General features: G+C 41.0%; 1 protein-coding gene across 1 annotated transcript in view; it reads left to right on the top strand.

The window, feature by feature from the left end:
- Positions 1-27,150, top strand: part of TECPR1 (tectonin beta-propeller repeat containing 1) — a gene marked incomplete in the record, with an annotated part of 1,181,271 nt that overhangs the window by 373,677 nt on the left and 780,444 nt on the right. The window contains 1 exon segment of the mRNA XM_044089712.1: positions 15,094-15,239. Coding sequence (XP_043945647.1) covers positions 15,094-15,239 — 146 coding nt within the window.

Here is a 27,150-nt window from a genome sequence, read left to right as displayed (position 1 = left end):
TCCCGCCATTGCTTTTTGCAGGCAAGGAAATATTCAAATTTACCCATACTTAGACTACAACCTAATTCAGGCAGACAGTCAAGAAAAGCTGCTCAAGCACCTGGCCTTTGCAAAGGACCTTCTGACCTCCCTAGAGTATACTATCAGTGAAAAGAAATCCAAACTAATACCCACCCAAAAAATTATATTCCTGGGAGAAAGCCTGGACACAGAATCCCAGATGGCATTCCTTACACCAGCAAAGCAAACCTACTTGAGAACCTATTTCTCTCAACCAGCCATCAGACCCCAGTTATCCGCAAGGAAAATCCTACAAGCTCTGGGGTTCATGGCTTCTTGCATTCTACTCATTCCATATGCCAGGCTGCATATGAGGAAACTACAATGGTACCTAAAAAGCCTTTGGTGTCAACACTCTCAAGACCTGGAAGCTCTTATACCAGTGATACCTTGTTTAAGGAAAGATTTTCTTTGGTGGGCAGCAGCATGCTACCACAACAAGGGACTACCCTTCTCACAACCCCACGCTGCCCAGACCCTCACCACAGATGCATCAGACTTTGCCTGAGGTGGACACCTGGACGGCAGGTGCATACAGGGCCAATGGAGCCCACATCAAATACATCTGCACATCAATCAAAAAGAGATGTTAGCTGTCCAGCATGCATTAACAGCTTTCAGACCCCTACTCTCCCCGGGGGCTCTACTGATCAAAACAGACACCACCACTGTGATGTGGTATATCAGCAAGCAGAAAGGGATACACTCGTACCCTCTGTGCAGGCTCATCATGACCCTTTGGCACACGGCCATAGCCATGCAACTACACCTGTTAGCACAATTCCAGCCAGGCTCTCTAAACTCTCTGGCAGACAACTTAAGCAGAAATCTTTTGGATCCACACGACTGGCAGCTAGACCAAAGAACCTTCACCCTTGTAACTCAGAAATGGGGCACCCCAAAGGTCAACCTCTTTGCTTCCCACTCCAGCCATCATCTCAGCAAGTTCTGCACCACGGAGCCTCACTGCAAGGCCTGGAAAGTGGATGCTCTATCCTTCCAGTGGGTCATCCTCTTGGTCTATGCATGTCCCCCACTACCGCTCATTACAAGGGTACTGCTCAAGATAAGGGAGGAAAAACCGAGGACAATCCTGATTGCCCAGGCTGGCCATGCCAGCACTGGTACCCACTGCTTTGCAGCCTGTCACCTCTGCCACCATGGCATCTCCCTCAGATCCCAACACTCCTGACCCAGAGGGAAGGAGAATTCATGCATCCCCAATTGCAGACCCTCAGTCTGGCAGCCTGGCTTATTCCGTGACCACTGCACAAGCTGCCAATCTCAGCAAACAAGTTCTAGATGTTATACGTGAGGCCAGACACCATAGCACTAGAAAGTCTTATGCTGATAAATGGAAAAGGTTTTGCACCTGGATCAAGGCTAAGGGAGCCGGGATGGCACAGCCCTCCCCACCTCTCATCCTGGATTACCTTGCTGACCTACTACACAGGGGTCTATCCTTTTCTTCTATTAAAATGTATGCCTCTGCTATCTCTGCTCATTTAAGCACAGAGCCTCCTCTTTTCTCACACCCTGTCACAATTCCTAAGAGGGACTAACAACTTGAGGCCACCCAGAAGAGCACCTACCCCAGCTTGGGACCTAAATTTTGTGTTGGAAAAGCTCACCCTGCCCCCCTTTGAACCAGCAGCTTCAGCGGAGTTAAATTTTCTCTCATGGAAGACAGCCTTGCTTCTGCCCATCACTTCAGCAAGAAGAGTATCTGAGCTACAAGCACTAATGGCTGTAGAGCCCTTCATCATTTTCCATGCTGACAGGGTCTCCCTCAGGACTAACCCATCCTTCATGCCAAACGTGGTGTCCAGTGTGGCTCTCAACCAATCCATTCATTTGCCCAACTTTTTCCCTAATTCACAAAACAAGGGGAAAAGGATACTGCACTCTCTAGATGTGCACAGACAGCTCAGATTCTATCTAGACAGGACTAAATCATTTAGAAAGACTGATCAATTGTTAGTCAGCTTTGCTGCAGGAGCAGAGGGCAAAGCCATATCCAAACAAACCATTTCAAAATGGATAGCACACTGCATCCATTTGTGCTACAAGCAACATGGGAAACCTGCCCCCAAGGGGGTCGGGACACATTCTACCAGAGCAACCTCCACCTCTGCAGCTTTCCTCAGAGGGGTCCCCACCAGGGACATCCTGGAGGCTGCAACATGGACATCAGTTCATACCTTCACCAAGCATTAGCACCTGTCTGTCTTCTCCAAATCCAGGGCAGGCTTTGCCACTGCAGTCTTGCAGGGCATCCTAGCCAGCCTCCAGTCTTCTTGACTGCCTCCACCCTTTTCTTCAGCTTTGGGAATCAACCCAAATGTGATGACTGCAAATGTAGATGTTCGAGTGTATTCACTGTTGCAGTCCTGGTTTCCCTTCCTCCATCTCCCTTGCCTCTCTCTCTCTCTCTCTCTCCTTACAAGGAAGTTTTGGTATTTACTTTCTACTGGTGATGTTCTCCCACCATAACCTAACTCCCTCTTGGGGGCTCCTGACAGTTAGGCCAAAAAAACCTGATGTAATGGTGTTGGCTGCCTTTTTTTATGCTACTGACGACCTGATGTCAGTCCTGGAGCGACGGCAACCGATGCAGAAAAACTAAGCCTCTGGTATTCGGGCCGACTGAGGGCTACCCTGGCAGGGATAATCCAAATGTGATGACTGCAACAGTGAATAAACTCAAAGATCTACATTTATGGTAAGCGTACACAACTGTACTTTCTTTGTAAATGTGTGAGGCTTACTCGATTTACAAAATCTTTGGAAATGGTTCCATTTCTTACACTTATGACATTGCTGACTGTATGCTATGCACTTTTCTCTTCTGGACTTATGGTCGGCGCTACAATGAGGACAGTTAACAATAAAACTTGATTTGGGTTTTGCTGATTCAGTCTTATGCTGTACTGAGGAACATCTGATCTGATGTTGTTAATCTTCGTTCATTCCTTACTGATGGGTTATTGGTTCTGTCCTCAGAACAGAGCCAGCCAAATATCAAGCTCATGTCAGCCAAAAACTCTTGATCCAAGGTCTTACCTGAAATGCTCTGCTCCCTGTTATCTCAGATGTCATTTGCCACGTTGCTGTACAGCCGTGTCAAGCCACTCCCTTCAGCTAAGTGTCTAATTTTTTGAAAGTTTTATATATCGTTTCTACTTTAAAGTTTTTCAAACAGTTTCTGGTGTTATTCTCCTACCCTATTGTATCGTTAAGACTCTCTTCCTTTAGTCTATTTCTCCTTATTACCCTTTTTTTACCTTTGAGGTAATTCTTCATTACCATCATTGGTAATCCTTCTTACCCTTTTGGGTAGCCTTTCCTCTTCTTTTTGGTACTGTTCTTCTTCTCCACATTATTATGTCAGATAAGAAAGGTAGCATTGGTTTTTAAGCAGTGTAAGGATTGTGGCTGTAAGTTGCTGCTTTCCAATGGCCATGACTTATGTGTCTATTGTTTGAATTCTCCCACCTTACTGTGGATCCCCCGTGTGGGATTTGTAGAACTTTTTCAACTCTTAACAAGAGAAAGAACAAAGTAATATTGAAAGGTCTTCTCAAATCTCCTTTCTGTGAGGCTATTTCTGGGTTGGAGGGCTCACCCCCTCCTGCTAAACCCTGTAAGAGACGTTCTTGCTCTTCCTCATTGAGGTCGCTCCCTTCATCTCCCTGTGGAGATCATAGGGAGTTATCTCATAAGAAGGTGAAATTGACTACTATGGCGCTGCCACCTGTGACCCTGTCAGCTCCAGGATTGGCACCGCCCCAGCTGATTCTCGCTCCAGCCATGTCCTCCTCATCGACACCGGCACCAGAGTTCCCGGTGCAGACAATTACAGCTCCGACAGTTCCATCGCAGCCCTTACCGGCACCGTCCATGCAGGTACAGCCTCCTTTGGCACCATTGGTACAATCCCCTTTGGCTCTGAGTATGAAGTTACTGACGTCCACGGTGCAGACATTTTCGGCACTGACATATTCTTCGGTGCAGTCCTTTTCGGCACTGTCTTTGTTACTGGTGCATATGCTTTCCTTGATGGCACCATACCCACCGGTGCAGACACTTGCTTCTACAGTGCAGACCTTCAACTTCTATGGCGCTGACGTCGTTGGCACAGACTACTTCCACACCATTTTCTTCGATGCAGACGTCCTTGGTTCCAGGCTCTGCACCTCTCGAATTAGCAAGGACCAAGTACTCTCCTTCCTTGGATCCATTCGTTGGTAGCCAATATAGTCCTTTTCTAGAAAGGCCAGAGTTGCCCTCAGGTTTCTCTATGAGGTCGACCAGAAAACTCTGTGAGCAAGATGTGTTGTGGCTTGTTGACCAGTTGCTTGTGGCCAGAGGTATCTCTCACCCATCAAAGTCCACATTCCCTCCTTCAGGTGAACGTATATCTCCTCAAACTCCAAAGTACACTCCTCCTTCGACTTCCACCCAAGTGTCGAAGCCCATTACTTCAACATCAGCTTCCCTTGCTCCGACTCCAATAGTGGATCTCACTTTGGAACCGGAGTCGTCCTTGTGACCCTCGGTGCACTGGGCATCGGGCTCTTCTCAGGCCAGTGGCTGTGCCATGGGGGAGGGCATTCTTAGTTCCATGCTGATTTTTTCTATGGCACCCTCCAGGAATCCTCCCTCTCTCATGCTTCACAGTCCTCTTGAGACTCCTGGTTTGGGGGTTGGCTTGCTGGGGCGGGGTGTGAACCCGGTTCTGAGGTTGTCATGCTCGGTTCTGGGCTCCCATCCCTCCTTGGGCAGACCTGCCCTCCAGGCCATTGAGAGTGCGCTTGCCTCCGCTGGCAATCCCCACATGTTGGAGTCCTCTCCCCCTTCTGTTACGCAACTGTCATAAGCCAGAACTGCAGGACACCAGGCACAAGGGCCTCAGGTTTCTCCTCCTTAGGAGACCCCCTCTTTGCATTCTTCCCCAGAACCTCCCACTGAGGAAGTACCTGCAAAGCGTCATGCAAGAGAAAGCACATGGGACTCCACTGAGGAGTCGACTGAAGATACGGACTTTGATGATGGGGAAGGGTCCCTACGGTCACCCTCTGAGGAGGTGTCCTTTGGCGACATCCTTAAGATCCTTAGACAGAGGGGTGACTGGAAGTCCTCTAATCCTTCCTCTGAGGAATCCATATTCCTGCAGGCCTTTCGTGCCCAGCCCCCTACCTCCTGCTCCTGACACCCTGGAAGCGATACCACAGAGGTCTGACAAAATCTTATCACCCCCCCCCCCAGCTGAGCATCCCCATTGGTCACAAGGTCTTCTAGTAGATGTTATGGTGGTGGCGGCTGCAACTAAAAAGGATTTAGCAGAAGAGATCCAGACTGTCCATCCACCCAACAAGGAGTCTCGGGCGATAGACTAGGGAAGCGTGTGTTTGCTTCATCAACCTTCGTCATAAGGTCTTTGAAGTATTTGGCACACTTTACCAGGCTTCAAAGGGATCTTATCAACCAGCTCTCTGAAACCTTGGCAGGAGCTGTTTCTGACAAGTTCCATGACAACGTGGCTTCTCAGACAGCCACCCTAAATTCCATTTCCAATTCTCCATGCGTCTTATTTCTCACGTAATGGAAGGAACGACTGGATCGGCAGGCGCAGGTATAGTCATCAGCCGGCATGCCTGGATGCACCTTTGCAGACTCATTTAAGGCTTCCTTCATGAATGCCCCCATCGAGGCTGCTTTTTTGTTTGGCCCTAATGTGAAAGATATGCTGGCAAGGTGCGAACAAGATGGCAAGACCCTATCTGATGTTGGTGTCAGACACTCCACTCCTCAATGATTCTACTCCAGAAATCAGAGTAGCGGGAAGATGTGGCACAGGAAATCAGGGCTCTTTTTGTGACGCACGTGCCAAGTTCTCCCCTAGAGGCAGAGGGGGAAACTCCAATGGAAGACGCCTCTTTCGGGGCAGAGGAGGTCTGCGAAACCAGGGTTCCAGAGATTCTTTCTCTGGGCAACCCTATCAGCGCTCCTGAAGCATTGCCCACCTCTGGAAGTGGCCGGGGTTCATTTTTCCTTGTACGCTGCTGCCTGGTGAAATATAGCCACCAACTCTTGGGTACAACAGATAATATCCAGAGGCTATCGCATCCCCTTCCATCTTTGTCCAGTCTCATCCAGAGTATTACCCGACGTTCCACCCAGTCAAAGGGAAGCAGCAGCACACGAAATCCAAAAGCTGCTACAAAAAAGAGTCATCCAGATGGTCCCCCCAGACCAGATAGGATCCAGTTTTTACTCAAGGTTCTTTTTAGTGCCAAAAAAGACAGGAGACTGGAGACCAATTCTGGATCTCAGCACACTAAACAAATTTGTAAAAACAGAGAAATTCCAGATGGTCACGGTTCAGTCTATCCTTCCTCTCCTGGAAGAAGATGATTGGATGTGCTCTGTAGATCTTGAAGATGCATATTACCACATAAAAATGGACAAACGCTCAAGAAGATACCTCCACTTCCATATAGGAGCCAGTCACTACCAATTTCGAGCTCTGCCCTTTGGTCTCTCTACAACCCCCAGAGTGTTCACAAAATGCATGGCAATGGTTATTGCTCACTTACGACTTCAAGGATTCCAGGCATTTCCATATCTGGACGACTGGCTCCTCACCACCCCCACCAAGTGTCTACTGGAAGAAGCCATACACTACAATCTCTTCACAGCACAACACCTGGGAATCACTATAAACTGGGAGAAGTCCAACACGATCCCAGCTCAGTCTTTGGAATTCATAGGGGTACAGTTGGACACGAGAAATTGCACAGCATCTCTTCCGGACCACAGGCTTCAAAGAGTAAGGCAACAGATTCAACCACTGCTCTGTCACCACAAATCCCCTGCTCGATCTATACTCCAACTCTTGGGGTCAGTGGCAGCCTCGATCACCATTGTTCCTGTAGCCAGATTCCACATGAGGCTCCTTCAGTGGTTACTTCTCACTCAGTGGTACCCTCCTCAACATCCTTTGTCTTTTCAGATAAGTGTAACTCAGAGATGCAAGCAAGATTTACTCTGGTAGACGTCTCGAAATCCCCAACAATGGTCTCTCCCCTTCAGTCCCCATCAACTGAATGCCACTGTGACCACGGATGATTACCTGATGAGGTTGGGTCGGGGCTATGTCAGGGAAACTCGGTCCAAGGCACCTGGTCGGAGAGTGTCCTGGAACTGAGGGTGGTGCTACTAGCATTGCAAGCATTTCATTCCACCCTTCCGTCAGGGACTATTGCGATCCAATCAGACTACATGTCAGTGGTCTGGTACATCAACAAGCAAGGGGGCACCAGATCTTACCCATTATGCCGAGAGGCCTTGAGACTATGGCAATGGGCGTTGGCTTCCAACTGCTTTCTAATTGCAAAGCACATTACTGTGAGTGCCAACGTGATAGCGGACAAATTGAGCAGGTGCATTCTACAACCTCACCAGTGTTCCCTCAACCCTATGATAGCGGCAAGAATATTCAACCGCTGGGGCCAGCCTTGCTACGACCTCTTTGCCTCCCCAACCAACTACAAGTGTAGCAACTATTTTACCCTGATCCCCCCCTCAGGGACAGTCACCGAAAGATGCTCTAATCCACGCTTGGCCCTCGGGTCTACTTTATGCTTATCCTCCTCTTCCCCTCATCTCCTTATTTCTGAAGAAAGCACTACAGTTGAAAAGCAAAGTGATCCTCATTGCTCCATATTGGCCTCGGCAGGTCTGTTTCCCCTTCTTCTGGCCTCACCTGCTAGATCAACTGTGGATCCTCAATCCATCCCCAACATTGACCTCCCATCCGTGGTGTCTGACTTACCCCAATCTAACAACCCAGAAACTAACAGCTTGGTTTCTCCACTTCCAAAGATTGCCAGGCAGGAAAACCTCTCGTCCCCTGTGTGCAATATTCTTCTTGCATCTCATAAATGGTTCACCAGACTAATCTATCTCAATAAATGGAAAAGGTTTTCTCTATGGGCAGTGAATAAACAATTAGACCCCTTGTCAGCCCCAGTTTTGGTGGTTTTGGGTTACTTATTACATCTTTTCCACTCTGGGGTGTCTGCCTCTACTGTTTGTGTGCATTTAGCTGCCATTTCAAATTTCCACACTGGTTTTCAGGATTCTTCGCTTATGTCACATAAACTCTGTAAAACTTTCTTGAAGGGGGTTATCCACTTACAACCTTCGGATGTGGCCTTGGTTCTGCAAGCTCTAATAGCTCCCCCCTTTGAACCTGCATCTTCATGTGATGTAAAATATCTCTCTTGGAAAACTTTGTTTTTGATTGCAATCACATTGGCCAGATGCTTGACAGAACTTCAAGCCTTATGCATCAACCCTCCGTATCTTATATTCCATAAGGATAGAGTACCATTGAGAACTAATTCTTCCTTTTTACCAAAAGTGGTGTCAGAATGGTCTAGCAACCAGTCTATTGATCTTCCAGTGTTCTTTCCTAACCAATTTAACAAGGGAGAGTATTGCCTGCACTCCTTGCATGTTCATAGGCAGATACGATTTTATCTGGACAGAACAAAATCTACCCGTAAATCAGACCAACTGCTTCTGGCTTTTTCTGAACCTAGACGAGGTCATCCTGTCTCAAAAGTTACGTTGAGAAATTATATTACCTTTATCTACAACAAAAACAATGTCACTTTGCCTCACAGAGTGAAAACACATTCTACAAGGTCTATGGCAACTTCAGCAGCTTTCCATGCTAAGGCTTCCCTCAGTGATATTTGCTCAGCTGCGATTTGGGCCAAACCTCATACCTTTATTCTTCATTACATATTGGACTTGGCCTCCAGTGGTAGAGCTTCTTTTGGCTCCATGGTGCTCAGGAATGTACTTCCATGAGGGCCACCCAGGGATTCAGGTAGCTGGGGACTCTGTCCTATCAGTAAGGAAAGAACAAAGATTAACAACATCAGATAAAGAAGTTATGTCTTACCATAACATTCCATTTGTGTTGTTGATCATTCATTCATTACTTCCTACCCTCCTCCGGAGGTTCCTGGTTGATCTCATATACTCCTTTATTGTAGGTCTGTTATGACCAGAGGTAGCCTCTACTTTTGTCTATCAACTTGCAAACTCGATTTGAGGTAACAGGGAGCAGAGCATTCTGGGTAGGACCTTGGCTTGAGAGTTTTTGGCTGACGCGAGCTTGATATTTGGCCGGCTCGGTTCCGAGGACAGAATCAATAACCCATCAGTAATCAATGAACGAAGATCAACAACACAAATGGAACGTTATGGTAAGACATAACTTCTGTTTTTGTGCTAGGTACCGTTGGTTTTGTACTGAGCATGCTCCTTTAACTGAACTGTTCTTGGAATGTGATAGAAGACTATGGGTTTTGTCTTGAAGTCCCACAGAGGCTGCTGCTGCCACGTGCTTAGGCCTGCTCTTGCTTGTCACATGTTGCATGCTTTCTGCATGAGCTCTGGAGCCTACTGAAACCATGCTATTATCACTAGCAAACATATTTGTGTGCCTTTCTGTAACTTTATGAATCTGACAAATCTCAGTGGTTTTACTCAGCATTAAGTCACTGTCACAAAGTAAAAATTTTCTCACAGCAGCATTATTAATACCACACACAAGTCTGTCCTTAATCATCTCATCCTTTAAATAATCAAACCTACACGTTTTAGCTTTGTTTCTCAGGTCAGTAATATAAGCTACAAAAGTCTCCCCTTGCTTTTGATCTCTCGTGTAAAACAAATGCCTCTGTAGTGTAACATTAGTTTGGTGGATTACACATTTCTCTGAATCTGTGCTTTAAACACTCTGGGTCTTACCTTGATTCAACTTCCACAACAACACAACGAGTTTCTCCTTCACCTTCATATACTGCTGGTGCATAGTCAAATTAACACTCCCTTTCAATAGCTTCTGACCCTCCTAGGTTCAGCAAAATGAATGCCCTGGTATGTGCATCATTATCAGAATAAGATGCTTGTATAAATATATCGTATTCTTACTCAAATATTCTCCAATTCTCTGCAATATTCTGATCAAACACAAGTGGTTGTGGCTTGCGAAACCCGTCTGCCATATTGACATATCTCAGTGAAAATTCTTGCAAATATGCATGAACATACACACTTGTACATGCACGTATATGTGTGCTTGAAATTTATGCCAGTACTTGTAACAACACAACGAGCCTTTGGATAACTGAATTTCACGAAATAAGATTGCTGGGCACTGCAATACATTGAAATCTTTTTACTGTAAAGCCACTTGCCTTGAAATTATTTTACTATACGAGCCATTAATCTTGTAAAGGCAGTAATGCTTAAGTCATTTGTCATCATTTTACTGTACAAGTCTTTGTCTTGTAATCGCTTTAATGCCAAAGCCATTTATCAACATTTTTGCTGCTAAAGTCATTTATCATAATTTTAAGAAACATTTCGAATAATTGCACTGTGCGATTAAACTGAGCAATGGAAGCTGAGGGCAAGAAACATTCCAAAGTAACTGTATTTTGTGAATAAGCTATCTGAAAGTAATGGCACTCTGTGAATAAATTGTTTCGAAGTAATGGCACTTTGTGAATGAACTATTTTGAAGTAATGGCACTTTGCAAATGTATTGCCTCAAAGTAATTGCAATTTGCGAATGTATTGGGCAGAAGAAGCTCAGAATGAGAAACACCTCAAGATAACTGCACTTTGCGATTAAACAATACACATCACACTGAAATTTCTCCAAAATGGCTGCACTTTGGCAAACAACTCTGTATAGTGCAAGAGACACTCTATAATGGCAACACTTTGTGAACAGATACACCCAGGCACAAGAAGCTTTTTGAAATGGCTTCACTTGACTGCACTTCATGAAATGGTTGCACTTTGTATAGAACAAACTCTCCAAGATAAATGCACAGCTATAAGCACACACTGTGAGTACTTTTATACACTTTGAGATACTTTGAACAGCTCTAGTTATACTATTCACGGCTTCAATCCATATGAAGTAGTAATTTTCACCAAAACACAGTAATTTGCCCAAACACATGTAGTTGCCTTTGCTTTATTTATACTCAATGTGCCCTTTCTGTTATAGTCATTTCTGTCATTGAATCTCTTAATGTGGCTTTTATGCCCTTGTGTTATATTTGTTTTGTTCATTTAATGTCTCTTCATGCCCATTATACTTTCTTGTGCTCGATTTAACTTTAAACATGCTCATTTTACTTTAAATATGCTCGTTTTACAATTCTGAGGTAATTTTGAACTCTCTGTGTACTTTTGTAATGCTTGTTTTATCAAATAACTTGGTTTCAAATATTTTGTCTGATTAATCAGCTCTTTTCTACTTTTTGTTTGCTTAACAAACTTTTCTGTGCTATTTGTTTGCTTAACAATATGTTTTGTGCCCTTGTAAGTCTACGTTTAACCTCTTTTAATAAATAAATCATTTGTGCATGTTCTCTTTACCTTTGACTTATTTCTGGCCCTTTTTTTTGCTGTCAGTGTAATGCCCCTGCACTTGCCCAGTAATCATGGAGCCTCAATCCTCACCACTGGCAACGGTGGGGAATGTACACACTGGGAGGATGACAAGTACACACACAGTAAAGTGCAGTTTCCTCTTAAGAGACCGTAGTCAGTCTGGGGCTGGTTTCTCCTTTTTTTTCCCAGATCCCCATTAAGACTCCTCACTGGCATAGTTGTAGGGCTGAGATCTCAGCTAAGTGGCCAAGCCAAAACCTCCAGCACCCACTCCGTCCAACCATTGCTTTGTGACCCTGCCCAAGTAGCTGGCACACACACACACACACACACACACACACACACACACACACACACACACACACACACACACACACTTTGAGGTTTATATATACACACACCTGGGAAAGGCTGGCACAGGTATACTAGCTATGCCCCATTCTGCCCAGACTATAAGGTAATTCCAACCGCCACCAACTACCCTTGTTAGCTAGTATAATGCCCTTAATAAAGGGTGTCCAATCCTACTGTGTAATGTTACTATTATTCCGAATGGTAGTCTGACCAAGAGCAAGGCTATTTAGGAGTGACCTGTGTAGTGTCACGATAGAGATATGCAAGTACTCTGAACTTAAATATATCTTACAAATATCAGCCACAAAGATAGGTTTAAATATATGTAATAATAAATAATAAAAGAACAAGACAATTCACAGTAAATCAACACAGTAGCTTCAGAGTTCAAAATCATAGAAGATATTTAAAACAACATTGCAGGACAGTCTCAAATAAATAAAAAAAAACATCTAAGCTATTCCTATCTGAATCTAAAAGAGTTACTATGCCCTAAAAACTTATTTACAGAACAATACACAGTGAAAAGTCCAGAAGATGGTGATAAGTGGATGGTTCCTGGTCAAAGACAAAATACAAAATGCACTCTCTCTCTCTCTCTCTCTCTCTGAGAGAGTTCTTAAATTAATATTAAATATTACTGCTTGGTTAGCTTGGATGACATCACTTTTTGTCACCGATTCTTAGTTCCCAAGCTAAACCCCCTTTGTCTGAAATTAACAGAATTTAACATCTCTGTGTGAAAAATACATATCCTTCAGATCTTTGCAACTGCTGGAAGACATACAACAATAAAACACTTACAAAACAACACAGAGAGTCCCCTAGTGTAGACATCCTGTCTCCTATTGACTGAAACTGAAAGATAACCTTTATAGCACAATCGTAAAACAAGTTAATTTCAACTTATTTTCTCTGAATTTTTTCAAGATAACCTTTTATGTTCCAGTTCCCACTGTTAAAAATATATACATTTACACAGCCACAATATTTTATATACATTTCTGTTCTAAGCCAGCAGGGCATGCTGTGGTTTTAGTACATAACGTACAGTTCTGTATAAATCATATCAATATTCACAAATAATAGAATTATTTACAAAACTCCAGATAGCTGGGGTGGCAGTATTTCCTTTTGTGACAGTTGGCTCTTTTAGTTCGCCTTCACCATTACCTCTGCACCTCGTGGCTTTGAAGAATAGTCTTTGCAGTCCCGGTTCTGACACTATTTCACTCACCAGGTCAAGATAAAGCAAACAAGCATCATGGGTTCTTCTTCAAGCAGCTTTATTGTATGAAAACACATCATAATGAGGTTAAGTAGATTTAACTTATAAACAGATTAGCTGTCATGCACATAGATGTTAACATGCTGGCTGCAACTTCAAAATGGCACTGAAGCTAACACGTGCTTGGTATTTGTATGCACACAGATCTTGGAAATGCTTCTTAAAGGTATAACACACCTTTTATTTTACAGGTATAATGTAAAATAAGTAATTTATAGATGATAATAAGTCTTGTCAGTACTTCTTCACATCTCCTATATGCATATGTACATTTAGAACTGAAGGTGGTGGTTAAACAAATGTAAGTTGCAGTCCTTCAGCAAAGGGGACCATTCAGGTGGGCAAGGGTATTTACATAGCCATTAACTACTTAGGTGTACTTTTAATTTCACCTTAAAGTTGTGGTATCTTGTAGCTTGTTTTATTGTGTCTGTGATGTTATTGTAGAGTTCAGATACATTTTCTGAGAAAATAGTTTTGCCATGGCTGTTATAAGCTTTTTGTGTTTGGGCTAAAAGCTGCTGCTATGATATGAGGTTTGTTGAAAGAGGCTCAAGAAAGATGATACTGATTTAGGTTGGTTTAAAATTTTAAGTTATTTTGATTTAAGCTTTTAAAAGCTACTTTAACTTGGGCATACTGGTGTAGGTGTCGGAAAGTTTTAGTTATTGCAGTTTCTAGTTGGTATTTTATAGTGAGTACAGGGAATTTTAAGTTATTTTTTTTACTACAGGCCTGGTGATATGAGTGAGAAGTTTGATAGAGTGAGTGTGGCAAATTGTACCATGTTTCTTTTAGTGTGTGCTGCTATAAAATAAAATAAATATGTGAGTAAATAAATAACACTTTGATGCTTATTTATTTTGAGTCCTTAGGGCCACAGGATTGCTGTATGATTGAAATAGATGGCTTGGCTGCTGTGGCTTTCCTGTAGGACTGCAGATGCATTTTGCTGGATAATACAGAAAAGGATGTAGTGCAAAGCTGAAACACATATATAAAGGTGGCAAGACATTTTCCAGTAAGACAAGTGCATTACAGATTTGTGGTGCTAAGAAGAGAATGCTTTTGATGAACTTTGCAGGTGGAAAATTGGAATAGATATGTTTGTTTTTAGTATGAAGTTGGACAGAGTCCATGCTTTTGTTTTCAGAAGTTTAATGACAATCAACATAAGGGTGTAGATTAAGAAATGAAAGTGAGATTTACTGGGCGATACTTAGTAACTTAAATCATAGATTTGTTAGCAGACTTTTTCAAGGAACACACTAAGTATATGAAGCAAAAATCTGGACATTCTGCAAAATTCTGGACAGTTGAGAGGTATGTAACTGGGAGGACATCTCAGTTTTGCCTTCCTTGGCAGGCTGTACAGCTCCTGAAGTGCTGTTCAAATCTGGGTTCCTTATGACTTCCTCATTTTTATGAACTGTGTATCTAAAATTCACCCTCAGTACAAATGTTGTCACTTAGAAATCTTAATGTGTATGCTTCTTTGGGTAACCAGTTGATCATCCAGTCATAAGGTTGTTCTGTTCTGCTTAGTTGTACCTGATGCTTATTGAATGTTTACCACTTTTCAAAATAGTTACCAGAATGGCTTCTCTTTGTGTGTCTGAGCTTGCAAAATATATTCTAGTTCTGAAATATCTTTACTGTTTATCCCATCTACTGTTTGCGTACACGAGGCATGGTATTTTATTTATAGTATGCTATTTATTATGTGTATGTGTGTGTGTGTGTGTGTGTGTGTGTGTGTGTGTGTGTGTGTGCGTGTGTGTGTGTGCATGCGTGCATGCATGGGCCATCTCAAGAATAAAAAGGTTGGTGTGGGCCATATCTCTTACTCAGTTAATACATAAATAAAAGTCTGTCTTGACAATTTTTTTTTCTTTTAGGTTTGGGGTATCAGCTGTGATGATCGAACTGTGTATTATCGCCAGGGCATAACTGTAAGCGAGCTCAGTGGAAAGAATTGGAAGGCTGTAGTAGCAGGGAGAGAGGATGATCGATCTCAGACAGGCAGTGCCAGCAGCCTTTTTAGGTAAGCTATGGGAGAAGTAGGCAAATCTTTTATTAGCCAAAAGTTTAATTTTAAAAACATCTGCAACTAGAGAAAAAAAACATATGTTTTTGAGAGAAAAAAATTACTGTTCTTAAGACATTAACACTGGGAAGTGTTTTTATGTACTTTGCATTTCAGCGTTTTGGTGCTTGTGTACACTTTGTGACAATGTGTGTTCATTATTACTGTTTGAGATATTTTCTTTGAAAGTTTTATAGTCTTATATTTAGATATTGGGAAGTGTATTTTAGGGCTAGAAATGAACTTTATATTTGGTGCTTGTGTACATTTCATGACAACTTACCTTAATTTCTTGTTTTCTCTCAGTACACTTTCTGTAAAAGTGACTTAGACTTTTGACAAGAATGATAGTAAGGGTGGGGTGAAGGGGGCAGCTGCCCTGGGCACAAAGTATTAGGGGATATGAACAAGAAGTGCAGTTCCTACCTTCTTTTTTTATGTACTGGCATTTCTTAATGCCTACACAGAAAGCCACTTTAGCTGTGTGTGTGTGTGTGTGTGTGTGTGTGTGTGTGTGTGTGTGTGTGTGTGTGTGTGTGCATGCGCACGAGCATTAAGCAGTTTAAAAAAAAGTATTTTAGTTTTCTTGCTCTTCAGTTGTGAGAGATAAGGAGGCATGGATCTGGCTATAGGAAGCCAACTGGTACAAAAGTACAAGTGTTTTTTGTTGTTGTTCATTGAGGGGATGGGGAGCTATACTGGGGAACCCCGGCACTTGATGAACCAACTACATCTCTGGTTCTGACAGGGTTTTGTGTACTGCTTAATTTGAGGGACTGTGTGGAAGTGTGTTTGTGTGCACTTCTTGTGAACACCTGCATCCAGGCTTCTTCCTCAACTGCAACATGAATTTTTACACCAGTCATGCTGTTTCTTCTTCTGCTGTACCTAAAAAGAAAAAAAAAAACAGAATAGAAGCCCTTGCTTACACAGTGGACTCAGACAGTGCCTCAGCTGCTAATGGGTGATTCTGCAATGGCCATTTTTTGTTTCTCAGACTAGTCAATGATTCTCAAATCCAATATTCTGATTCAGAGGAAAGGATGTCCTCTCCAACTCCATTAGATAATTTTTACTTTTCTAAGACTAGTTTCAGGATGACTGATTTATTTTTGTGGAAAAAAGTGAATGTTCCTCCTAAACAGAGGCAATATTGCAATGTGATGCACATCCATTCCTCCTGTTTAGGTTAGGCTTGGAGGATGTGTTAAATGCTTCCTGCAATAATACTGACCCTCAGATTTCAGTCCTCAAAAAAGGCAGAACACTTACTTATTAATACCAACCCTTCCCCTGCAGTCAAGAAGGTACGTTATTAGACAGATATTGTAAAAGGATTTTGTCCTTCCAGTTTGTTTTGTCAAGTGTTGACAGCTTGTGTGATTGTTCTGCCAAATGTCCTTCAGTAGGTAAAGCCTGTCTGAATCGAACAATTTCTAAATTGTCTCAAGAGTCAAACATGCTTTGAAAAATGTGTATGATTGTCCAGATACTGTGTCTAGGGCCACTACTACTACTGCTGCTACTGTTGTGAGAACATATGCATGGGATGTACTGTAACGTTTTCTGATGAAGTAAAGTCTGATACTTTAAAATCAACTTTAGATGAGGAAGTTTGATTTGCCTGATGCTACTCAAGTTCTCAAAGTTTGATAACAGATGGAAATTAATTCAGGGAGTTAATATCAGTTTTCAAGCTCCACATTATTAAACTTACAAACCCTCTGCTTTTTTTAAGACAAAATAATCAATCCATTCCATCTTCTTTCAGGCAAGGAACAAAAAGAGATAGCAACAATAAAAAAACAGGGATCATTTCAAAAAAGAGACAAACTACATCTTCAAAATGATGACAGCGGCATTCCTTCCCACCTCTCCTCCATCTTTAAGTGTGTCAGTTTGATTGGATCTCAGTCTTTCACTTTGGCAACATATTGTTTTATAGTCTTGGGTACTAATACCAGTTTAAGAGGGTTACAGCTGACATTGAATACATATACCTCCTCTCAGTGGAATTCCTCCCTACCCTCCAAATCAAGCAGAAGTTTTTTCCTTAGGTTCTTCAACACATGCTTACCCTAGGAGTCATACCTTTAGTTCAAAGGGAGGAAGGCGTCAACTCCAGCATGTTTCCAGTTTCATAGAACAAGCTTTCCTGGAGATCAGCTTCAATTCTAAAGCTTTCCTTTATCAACCGGTTTGTGAAAGTACCAAAATTCAAAATGTTGACCCTTCAGAGTCTATTACCAGCCATTCCTGTTATGAATTTTATTGTAACATTGGACCTAAAAGATGCATATCTTCGGTTTCCCATAGCCACATGCTTCAGAAAAGTCCTCAGAGTCCATGTCTTCATCATATCATCATCATTTGTCTGCATTACCCTTAGAGATAGCTATAGCAAAATATCTAGCTCCCAGGATAGCTCACTGTAGACTGCAAGACGTTCATATTATTCCTTATTTAGATGACTTACTGATTTTTGCAGAATCTTTTGCCAGACATCAGAAGTCCTTAACTTGGGTTTCTTCACTCCTTACTAACCTGGGCTTTCAGATGAATGTTTGAAAACCTCACTGACTCCATCACACAGGATTATGCTTTTAAACTGTCTTCTAGATACATCTCTTCAAAAGGCATTCCTCTCGCAGAAAGAGGTGAATTTGCATCTGGAAACTTTCATTATCTTTTCTAATCAGTCTGAGACTTCAGCAAGAGAATATCACAGGATTCTAGAGCTCATGGTTTCTATGATTCACATTATTTCTCTTGCCAGTTTATACATGAGAAAAAGTCAGTGTTTAAGAAAATGTGGACCAACTTTCTCAGATTCCAGTTTGGGGCTTTATAAATGTAGAACTGTATTAGTGAAGGCAATAAAACTCCTCAGTTTTGTACTGGGAATCAGTTTCAGTGGTGATAAAGTTGAGAGGCCAGTGAGACAGTTCAGACAGACCAAAGCACAAATGTGAAAAATATGTTAGCTGTGATCCTTGCTGTAGAATCTCTTTATGACCTGTGGTCCTTGAGGCCATTACAGGTGATTACAGACAATATCACAGTAATGTAGTCCATTAACAAACATGGGGTACCAGGTCTTGCTCTCTGTGCTGGTTCACTGTGTTGGCTTGGGAGTTAGCTGTACACCATTGTATAGCCCTCCAAGCATCATTCTTACCGTCAGCACAAACTGTAGTGGTAGACAAGCTGAGCAGAACCAGGACAAACTCGTATGAATGGAAATTTAATGAGGAGGTCTTCCAAGAATGGATCCTGTTGTAGGGAATACAACAAATAGATCAGTTTGCCTCATTTCAAAACAGATAACTTAAGTAAATTCTCCACTAGGACTCCTTGCAGACAGGCCTGGAAAAAGGATACATGTTCATTCCTGTGATTGGAATGTTCTTGTATGCATTTCCGTCCTTTCCACAGATATGCAGGATCATCCGAATATTCAGAAAGTGTCTCCAACAAAATGATTGCAGTGACTTCCTTCTCACCCAGGCAGCATTAGTTCTCCCTTCTTATGGAATTGGCCAGGCGCAAGCTCCTAAAATCTACTCACCCAGGATGGGAGAGGGGGGGGTTGATACACCCCATTTTCAAACTTTTTCATGAGGATGTGTAGCAGGTACTAAAGGAGGCAAGATACTGCTACTGGAAAATCTTATGTAAACCAGTGGAGAAAGTTTTCTAGTTGTTGCCTCTCCTATAACTAGGGCACTATCCGGGATTATTACTTCTGGTTCTCAAACATTTGTGTTAGTTACTATCCTGTGGCTTATTTACTTTGACAAGGGGTATTTATCAGCCATTTCAGCATGTCTACTTGTGGACCCTCCTTGTCATTTCAGACTTTGCTGAAGCTGTTCTACAAAGAGGTTTTTCTATTGACATGTAAGGTCAGTTGCTATTCAGGTGACACTTAATTGGGTTCTTTTCTTTTTGCTGAGGAAAGTTTATCTGTCTAGATTTGAACTAGTTATTCTGGTTGCTTTGGGTACATATTTTTTGTAGACTACCTGGTTTATTGATTTAGGATCTACAAAAGAGTATCCTAGTTGCAACCATTCATGTGGATTAATCCCTTTGCTTTTCCATGCATATAGGGTTGTCTATAGAAATAATACCCCCATGTGTCCTTACTACTGTGATGTGCTTTGAATGTAAACCATCTATCTCCCTCATTTCTTTCAGAATTTGAATAACAGAAAGAATAGATATGAAGTACTCTGCTCATGCTTTTTCAACTCCGGTGTTATCTTGTTAGTACTAAGTCTTGTAGGAAAGCTATACAGCTGTGAAGTTCCTACTATGGTACAGGAAAAGGACAACCAGTGTGAATTCAGACAATTCCAGTTGGTTGTTCTTTACTATATTTTTTCTTGTTATTCCCTCTACAGTAAAACATTTCTAGGCAGAATTAAGGCACATTTTAATAGAATATTGTTTTCTTTGATGGAATATTGGGAAGGGGTAGACTAAAAGCATTCCATATACAACTACTTGGCCCTCTGTACATACTTTGTACAAAGCATTGTATACTAGATTCCTTTTCCAGTTCCAGGACTGGCTTTGCTGGTTTAGATGAGTTTTGGTAATCAACCCAATTAGCCAAAGGCTGCTGCAGCAGTGAGAATGCTGAATATAGTACTGTTTTTTAAGTTGCACTTAGAATAACAGTAGGTGTTCAAATTCCTCAGTGCTGTAATATCCACCCCCAACCCTCACCTTCCTACTGTAAATAGTTGTTAGGATAGTTATATGGTTATATCTTGTTTGTGTGCTACCAGTCAGCAGTCAGAGCATATGTGTAGCAAGATGTAACCCAAATAGCCAGAGGCTACTGCAATATTGAGGAATTCAAACATCTGCTGTTTTGGTAAGTGCAGCTTAACACAACTGTAATTTCATAGTAGGTATCTTTGAAGCACTGAGTGAAATGAGTCTGTTTCACCTTGTATTATTATCAGCGCCATAGCGGGATTATTTGGCACTTAGTGTTTACTTCCATTCTGGCACCCTCAGAGCTAGGTTGAGGGGCAAAAAAATGTAATTTTCTTTGATCTGGTACTCTTCCCTAGGAAGAGAAATGCAAGGTCTTAATGCCCTGCACCCTCACACTCTGCGTGAGACAAAAAAAAAAGTCTGCTCTCCAATCTGTCTCTTCTTCCATCTGTCTTAAGGAGGAGCATCAGTTAATAACACCCTCTGTGCGAGCAAGACAAAATGGCCAATTCTCTAATATGGTGCTCCTAAAGGGGACCACCAGGTCCTGATGCTGTCCTGCTTTACTTCTGCCCTCACATATGATAAGCATAGAACTGAAAAGAAAAAAATAGGTCAGCCGATCATGTTCCCAGACACCTTGCACCCAGTGTGGCTGCCACCTTCACCCCATCTTAGCTACGCTTCTGCTTATTAGATCACTTTTTTATTAAACTAATATGAATTCAAGATAATTTGTTGTATATTGTGCATTACAGGTTTAGTTTTTTCAGTTATCTTTTCCTGTATGTTCCATTTCTGGATTATGATTTGTTGCCTGTTATCTAAACTTTTTGAGATGGATAGCTCATGTAAAAAGAAATGTTGGAAAGGATATTTTATAAGGTGTAGCCATTTAAATGTAGATCATTAACTGTTCCATCAAGAAGTTGCTATTTTGACAAGATAAATTTAAGGCAAGAGCATGACCATCAGATTTGTTAAAGGAAATTTAAAAAGAGGTACTGAAAGGAGAGACCTTTTAATAAATTATTCATGTATTTTGACAAATACAATGTGACATCTGACAGATGTTTGGATTTTGTGCTGACCTATATTTTGGATTCTAAAACTATAAATAATTCTGTCAGTTGCAGCTAAAATATTTGACATTCAGATGAGTGTTTTGTCCTGCTATTATTAATAAGCAGAATTTTCATTTAGTTGTTCCTTTACTCTCTGAAGACATCTATTTAGTGGTATAGGTATTAAAGCACTCACCTTTGTTTTGTTATTCTAATAAAGTAGGTCAAGATATAGTTTTGTTTTTATTTTCATTCTCAAATTTGCTTTGTTTAGAAGGTTCACATAATGTTTGTAACACATTTTTGTTTGTTTTGGAGACATTGATGAGAGATTTATGGGTGAGCAAAATGTGTCATAAGTGAAGAAGCTGTACTATAATTAAACAGGTACATTTGTTAAGAACATTTTTGCAACTGCCTAGTTTTGGACATGATCTTTAAGTATTGGTAATTCAGCTGAAAGGGAAATTTTATGGTGAGGTTATAAAAGTCAAGGCATACCACCCCTAGTATCTTGTCTGGCCTAATGTTGAAATGTTTTTTAAACAGGAAAAAAGTTATGCAATTCTGGTGTAGGTGGCTTCACCCATGATTCTGTAACTCCAACTATGTCAGGGGAATATATAGCTAGCCATAGATGTTCTTTGTGTTTCATCATAGTTCTCATTATGTCAAATGTTTAGGGTACCTGCATTCATAATGCAGCATTTTATTTTCTTGTGTAAATAATAAGTGTTGTGGTGGATAGTTTGTGTAGTAGTGTATTATATACCTGGGATATAGTTAACATTGCCACATAGTAAAAGGAGAATAATGTTGGTTAAGTGTGCAAGGGATTTAATAGTTGTGGGAGTGATTTAAGTAAGGATGTATGTTGTGATGTTGTTTTATGAGAATATGGGGTCGAAAGTGAATGCTGTGGAGGTAATCTCAAGGCTAGGTTGTGAGTGGTGTTAGACGACTGGTGTTTAAAGGAGGTTGGTCTGTGTTGAGTACCCAAATTCATTTGATAAGGCATGATTAGTGTTAGTGGACTGTGATGTGTTTTGGTAATTATTTTGGGGGGGTTCTTCTAAATTGTTCATACTATTCAGGAATGCATTGTTGTATGGAAAGAGAATGTTCAGGGGAACAATGAAAAAAGAGAAAGAAAATGAGGGTGGCTGATTAAAAGCTGGTTGTTTAACTCATAAAAGTGTTTTCTGTGTAAGGTTGCTTGAAATGCTTAGATATTTAAAGAAGTAGAAGAGGAGAGCATGACTTTAAGAAGTTTGGTCTGTGCTGTTGGAGGTGGGATGAAAGGAAGGATCTAGTAGTGTTGAGGAATGTGGGTGGGTAAGGATTAGTACCCCCCCCCCCCATGCTGAGCCAGGATCAGTCAATGCAGATGCAAACATGGATTCTTAGGAAACATACACAATGTAAAACAGAAATATTATGAACACTAGTAAAATATTCTTTACTTAAGACCTCCCAAATTGCATATTCCTTTTCTGTGGAATTTGAACCTTACACTGGAAGAATTCACTTTACCTCCCTTTAAACCTGTAAATGCACAAGAATAAAAATGTCTTTGCAAGAAAACAGTTTTTTTTATTTGGCATTATATCTGTTGAAAAGAGCTCTCATGCATAAGACACTCTACTTAACATTTGATAATGAACAGTTAGCACCTTTCATTTGTTTAAAAATAGTATCAACAAAGTCCTTTAATAAAGCTGGCCAACTATCAGTGTTTTACTCAAGCTACCAGAATGATGGAAAATATTGTTTACATCTGCTAGATGTACAGAGAAAACTCCTGTTATTCTAGGAGAGCCAGAGAGGCTAAAAAATCGTTACATTTAGGAAAGGGGGAGCAAGCCTACTAATCACTAATCAAAATCTGTTTAAATGCTTGCCCCGCTGCACTGTCTTTTGATACTCAAACATAACCTCCACAAGGCATAAAAATGGATTAGTCCACTTTGACAACAACTGTATCTGCAGCATACGTTTAGACTGCTGTACACACCCTCTGCAAGTGGGTTGTGTAGTTCAGAGGCAGGACACGTTTTTGCATGAGGGATTCTGTACTTGCCGATTACATAAAGTATGATAATACTGCCTCGGAATCTACACCAGTGTTATGACTTAACTGTTTGTTTATTTATTTATTTACTTGACATTTGTTGACCGGGATAGTCTGACTGGGCTGTAGCCCTTTTTCAGTGGCGGCCCTGGGAGAAAAGCTCCACAGTACAAATATAAAAGAAAGTTACATGATAACATAATGTATAATACATAAAAAATAGCAATATATCAATTAACAGTATCAGTAAGACAAAAAAGACTTTTGTACATTGTAGTAACTAAGGAGACAGATAATTGCAAAAGGCAGCAAACACATATTAGGACTATTGGCAGTGAACAACTATACTGTTTCAAGCTATTTCTAATTGTAGTGTAAAGGAGGTGTACACATTAGGTGTAGGTTACAAGATAAGACAACAGGTAGCAAGAATCCAGAACTTAGATGTGAAGGATCCTGGAGAGAGTCAAGTGACTGTCTTGTTGAAAAAGGAGGTTAATAGAATGAGATAACTTAGAGTGCAAGGAGGAAATTGGGACTTGGAAGGAGGGGGGAATAAAGGAGAGAACTAGTAATGGAGTAACATTACAGTAACTGTTACATTTAACTTTCCTGAGTAAAGTATTAAAGTTGCATGCAGTGTGTTTAATGGTAGATTATCAAGAAGACATTAACATACTGCTGCCTTCCTGCCCTCACAGTAAGAAAATTGTATGTAGTTTTAGTGTAGCTGTTTGTTAATCTCTTACAGAGTTACAGAGTTACTTTTATTTATTACAGTAACATTGTCCCATGTTAAGCATAACAGCTTGCATAGTATCATTTCCTTCTGAGGGCCAGATTGGGAACAGAAGAAGGCTCATGGTAACACTGGATGTACATGTGTGACTTTCTGACCCACCAAGGTTCCATGGAACTCTACATGAGACCGGTATATGTCTTTGTAGAGGAATAATTGCAATTAATGAAATCTCTGACTGGAACAGAAAAGTGCATCAGGTGGGTAAACTCAAATGTTACGATTTCCGGTTACTGTGACTCCTCTTTGAAGAAACATTGTTATGTTAAGTACCTGACACACACACACACACACACACACACACACACACACACACACACACACACACACACACACACACACACACACAGCTTTACTTTCCGAGGACATCACAACTATTCATAGTATGAATCTAGATTTCTTAGGTCTGATTCGTGACCCACTTGTCTTCTTCATGGTTATGACTATGGAGAGTCTGTCAGAGTATTTTATGCAGATGTAAATGAGAGTCTGTAAGGAAGTATTTGTAAGTCTTCCAGCATTGTACTTGGAAGAAGAATTTGTTATACTGTGTTTCACCGTTAATTTTTGACCAGCCATAAGTTCTTCCTGCTTAGGCTGGCTATCAAGCAGTTAAAGGCTTCATAGTGAAAGTGTTGTTGGCTTTGCTTATCACTTAGAAATCACCAGGAAATCCACATCTAATTAATGAGCTACATATGTTAGTCAGCAGTTCTGCAGTGACCATATGCTGTCCTCCCTCTTCTGCGCTACTGCATCGTTGAACTTTCACATTTTGTGAAATACTTAACTAATTTTATTCTTGTCACAGTACACTGTCCCTGCCCTACTTTTCCTTTAACCTCACCAGTGTGATCCTCATTACAGCCAGAGGATTTCACAATGTTGCTTCCCCTTCAATCTACAGTGTTGATATTATGAGAAGTATATCAATACTAATGCCCTCATTTCCACTAGGTTGGTTTATACATTAGATATTATACTATACACACACACGTGTGTATATATATATATATATATATATATATATATATATATATATATATATATATATATATATGGTTCCCTATCAGAAGCCTGAAACACTAGAAGCTTGAAAATCAAAATCCTGAAACCAAAAGCCTGAAAATTCAAAATCCCGAAAACCCAAAATCCTGAAAACACAAATAATGCTAATATGTCACTATAAAGACACTAATATCTACCAACTGACCCTGACCCTAACCCTAACCCTAAGGTCCGTCACTATCGCACACTCACCTGACCCGCGCCCTAACCCTAACTCACTTAAACCGCCCCTAACCCCAATATTTGTCACTATTGCATACATGCCTAACCTGCGCCCTAACCCTAACTCACTTAAACCGCCCCTAACCCTCACATAAAACCAACCGCACACTGACCTGAACCCAACGCATGACCTAACACCACAGGGCTAACAACAATGACGTCAGTATGTCCATTTTGTGTTTTCAGGATTTTGAGTTTCAGGATTTTGGGTTTTCGGGATTTTGAATTTTCAGGCTTTTGGTTTCAGGATTTTGATTTTCAAGCTTATAGTGTTTCAGGCTTCTGATAGGGAACCATATATATATATAATATTACTTTTTATGGTTTGTCTCTATAAGATGTTTTGTTGTTATATTGAAGTCAACCCAACCACTAGACTTTTGAGTAATAGGATTTACTGGTTTTGTAAACTGTATAACCATTTACTTGCATTACCGTCTCTCGGTATTCTGTAGCCTACAAATTCTTCTTATGGTGCTCACTCTGTGAGCTGCTCTTGCAAAAGAATCATTAGTTCAGGGAAATGGCCCTGGCAACCACATGAAGTAAATATTTAATAAATAATAAACAGTTCTTAACCAGCCAGAATCTGTATGTCTTCCAGTAAGGATTTATAAGTATCGAAGTACTGAAATGGCCTAGTTAAGATGAAAATGTATATGTTGCTAGCTGAAAACTGAAGATAAAGATAACTGTCTTCATTGCCATAGAGGGTAAAACCCTGACTATGGTCCATGTGGCCTTTGTTAAATTAGTGGCTCAGGGGCTTGATATTGTTGGCAGGGGAGGATGGGACATGCCCATCCTTGGGGTGAGGGTGAAACAGGGAAAGACTTCATCTGTTTTTAACATGCCTGACCTTTGACTTAGCATGCCTTGCCAGATTGATTTGAGCACTATATTTCCTTGTTTAGTAACAAGTAAATGAAAACACTGTTAAGCACCAGCCGAACACCTTCTGCTAGATCAGCTGTTGCCATGCTTACCGCATCTATTAAATACATCTCAGGAAAAGACTTGGCTAAATGCATATGAATGCACTTTCAAACAGCACTGAGCTGCATATCCTGTCTGGGAGCAGGGTAGCTTTTGTTAGGGTGGTTGCATAGGTGTGTTGTCACCTCAGGGCAGTTGAATAGTTTCTCTGAAGTGAAAGCAAATAACAGCATTTCACATTCCACACTGGAATGAGCAGAAACATTTTGTACCAGAAAAGACATTCATACTATCCCTGTGCAACAGGCTTCACTGCTTGGGCCTTCTTATTTAAATAATTAATTAGGAGATTGTTGCATCTTATGGAAAGGAGATGTCCCATACAGTGATGTTAGACAGTGTGTGATTTCACACTCTGTGGCATGTCATTCCTAAAGATGGACTGTAACTATTGAGTTGTACTATCTCAGATTGTGCCTTTTTATTGTAGTGCCTCAGTACTCCTCTCTGAAGGAAGATAATATAGTAATAAGAGGTATTTACCATAGTGGTAGATCTTAAAAGGGGAAAGAAAGAGACTTTTGCATCATTACAGATACATTTCCATTGGCCCCCTTTATGGATCTGAATGCTTGTCTTTGTAGCCTTTGTGATGTAATAGCATGTATAGTTGTGATCACTTTGCTGTATTTTTCAGTTAAATGCGTTACAGTCCAGAAACATATTTTAGTTTAGTTTCTAGTTAAAATAAATGGCAATGGCATGTGGTATCTGAGTGTGAAAGAGGTATGCATTGCTTCATCCAGGTCAACCTTACACTGCTGGGAAAAACACATAATATGACAACCAGGGTCAATGAGAAGAATGTACCATTTATTAAATTTCTGTAAGATTCTCACCCCTGAAATCTGCAGTTGTAGTGAGTATGCCACACAAGTATAGTTTATACTTTTCTTGAACTGTTACTGAAAAGCAGAA

This window comes from Protopterus annectens, chromosome 12.part0 (assembly GCF_019279795.1).
Source record: "Protopterus annectens isolate FY-2018-M chromosome 12.part0, PAN1.0, whole genome shotgun sequence".
Taxonomy (NCBI): Eukaryota; Metazoa; Chordata; order Ceratodontiformes; family Protopteridae; genus Protopterus; species Protopterus annectens.
The sequence above is the reverse complement of the archived record's forward strand: the minus strand, read 5'-3'. Positions and strand labels throughout refer to the sequence as shown.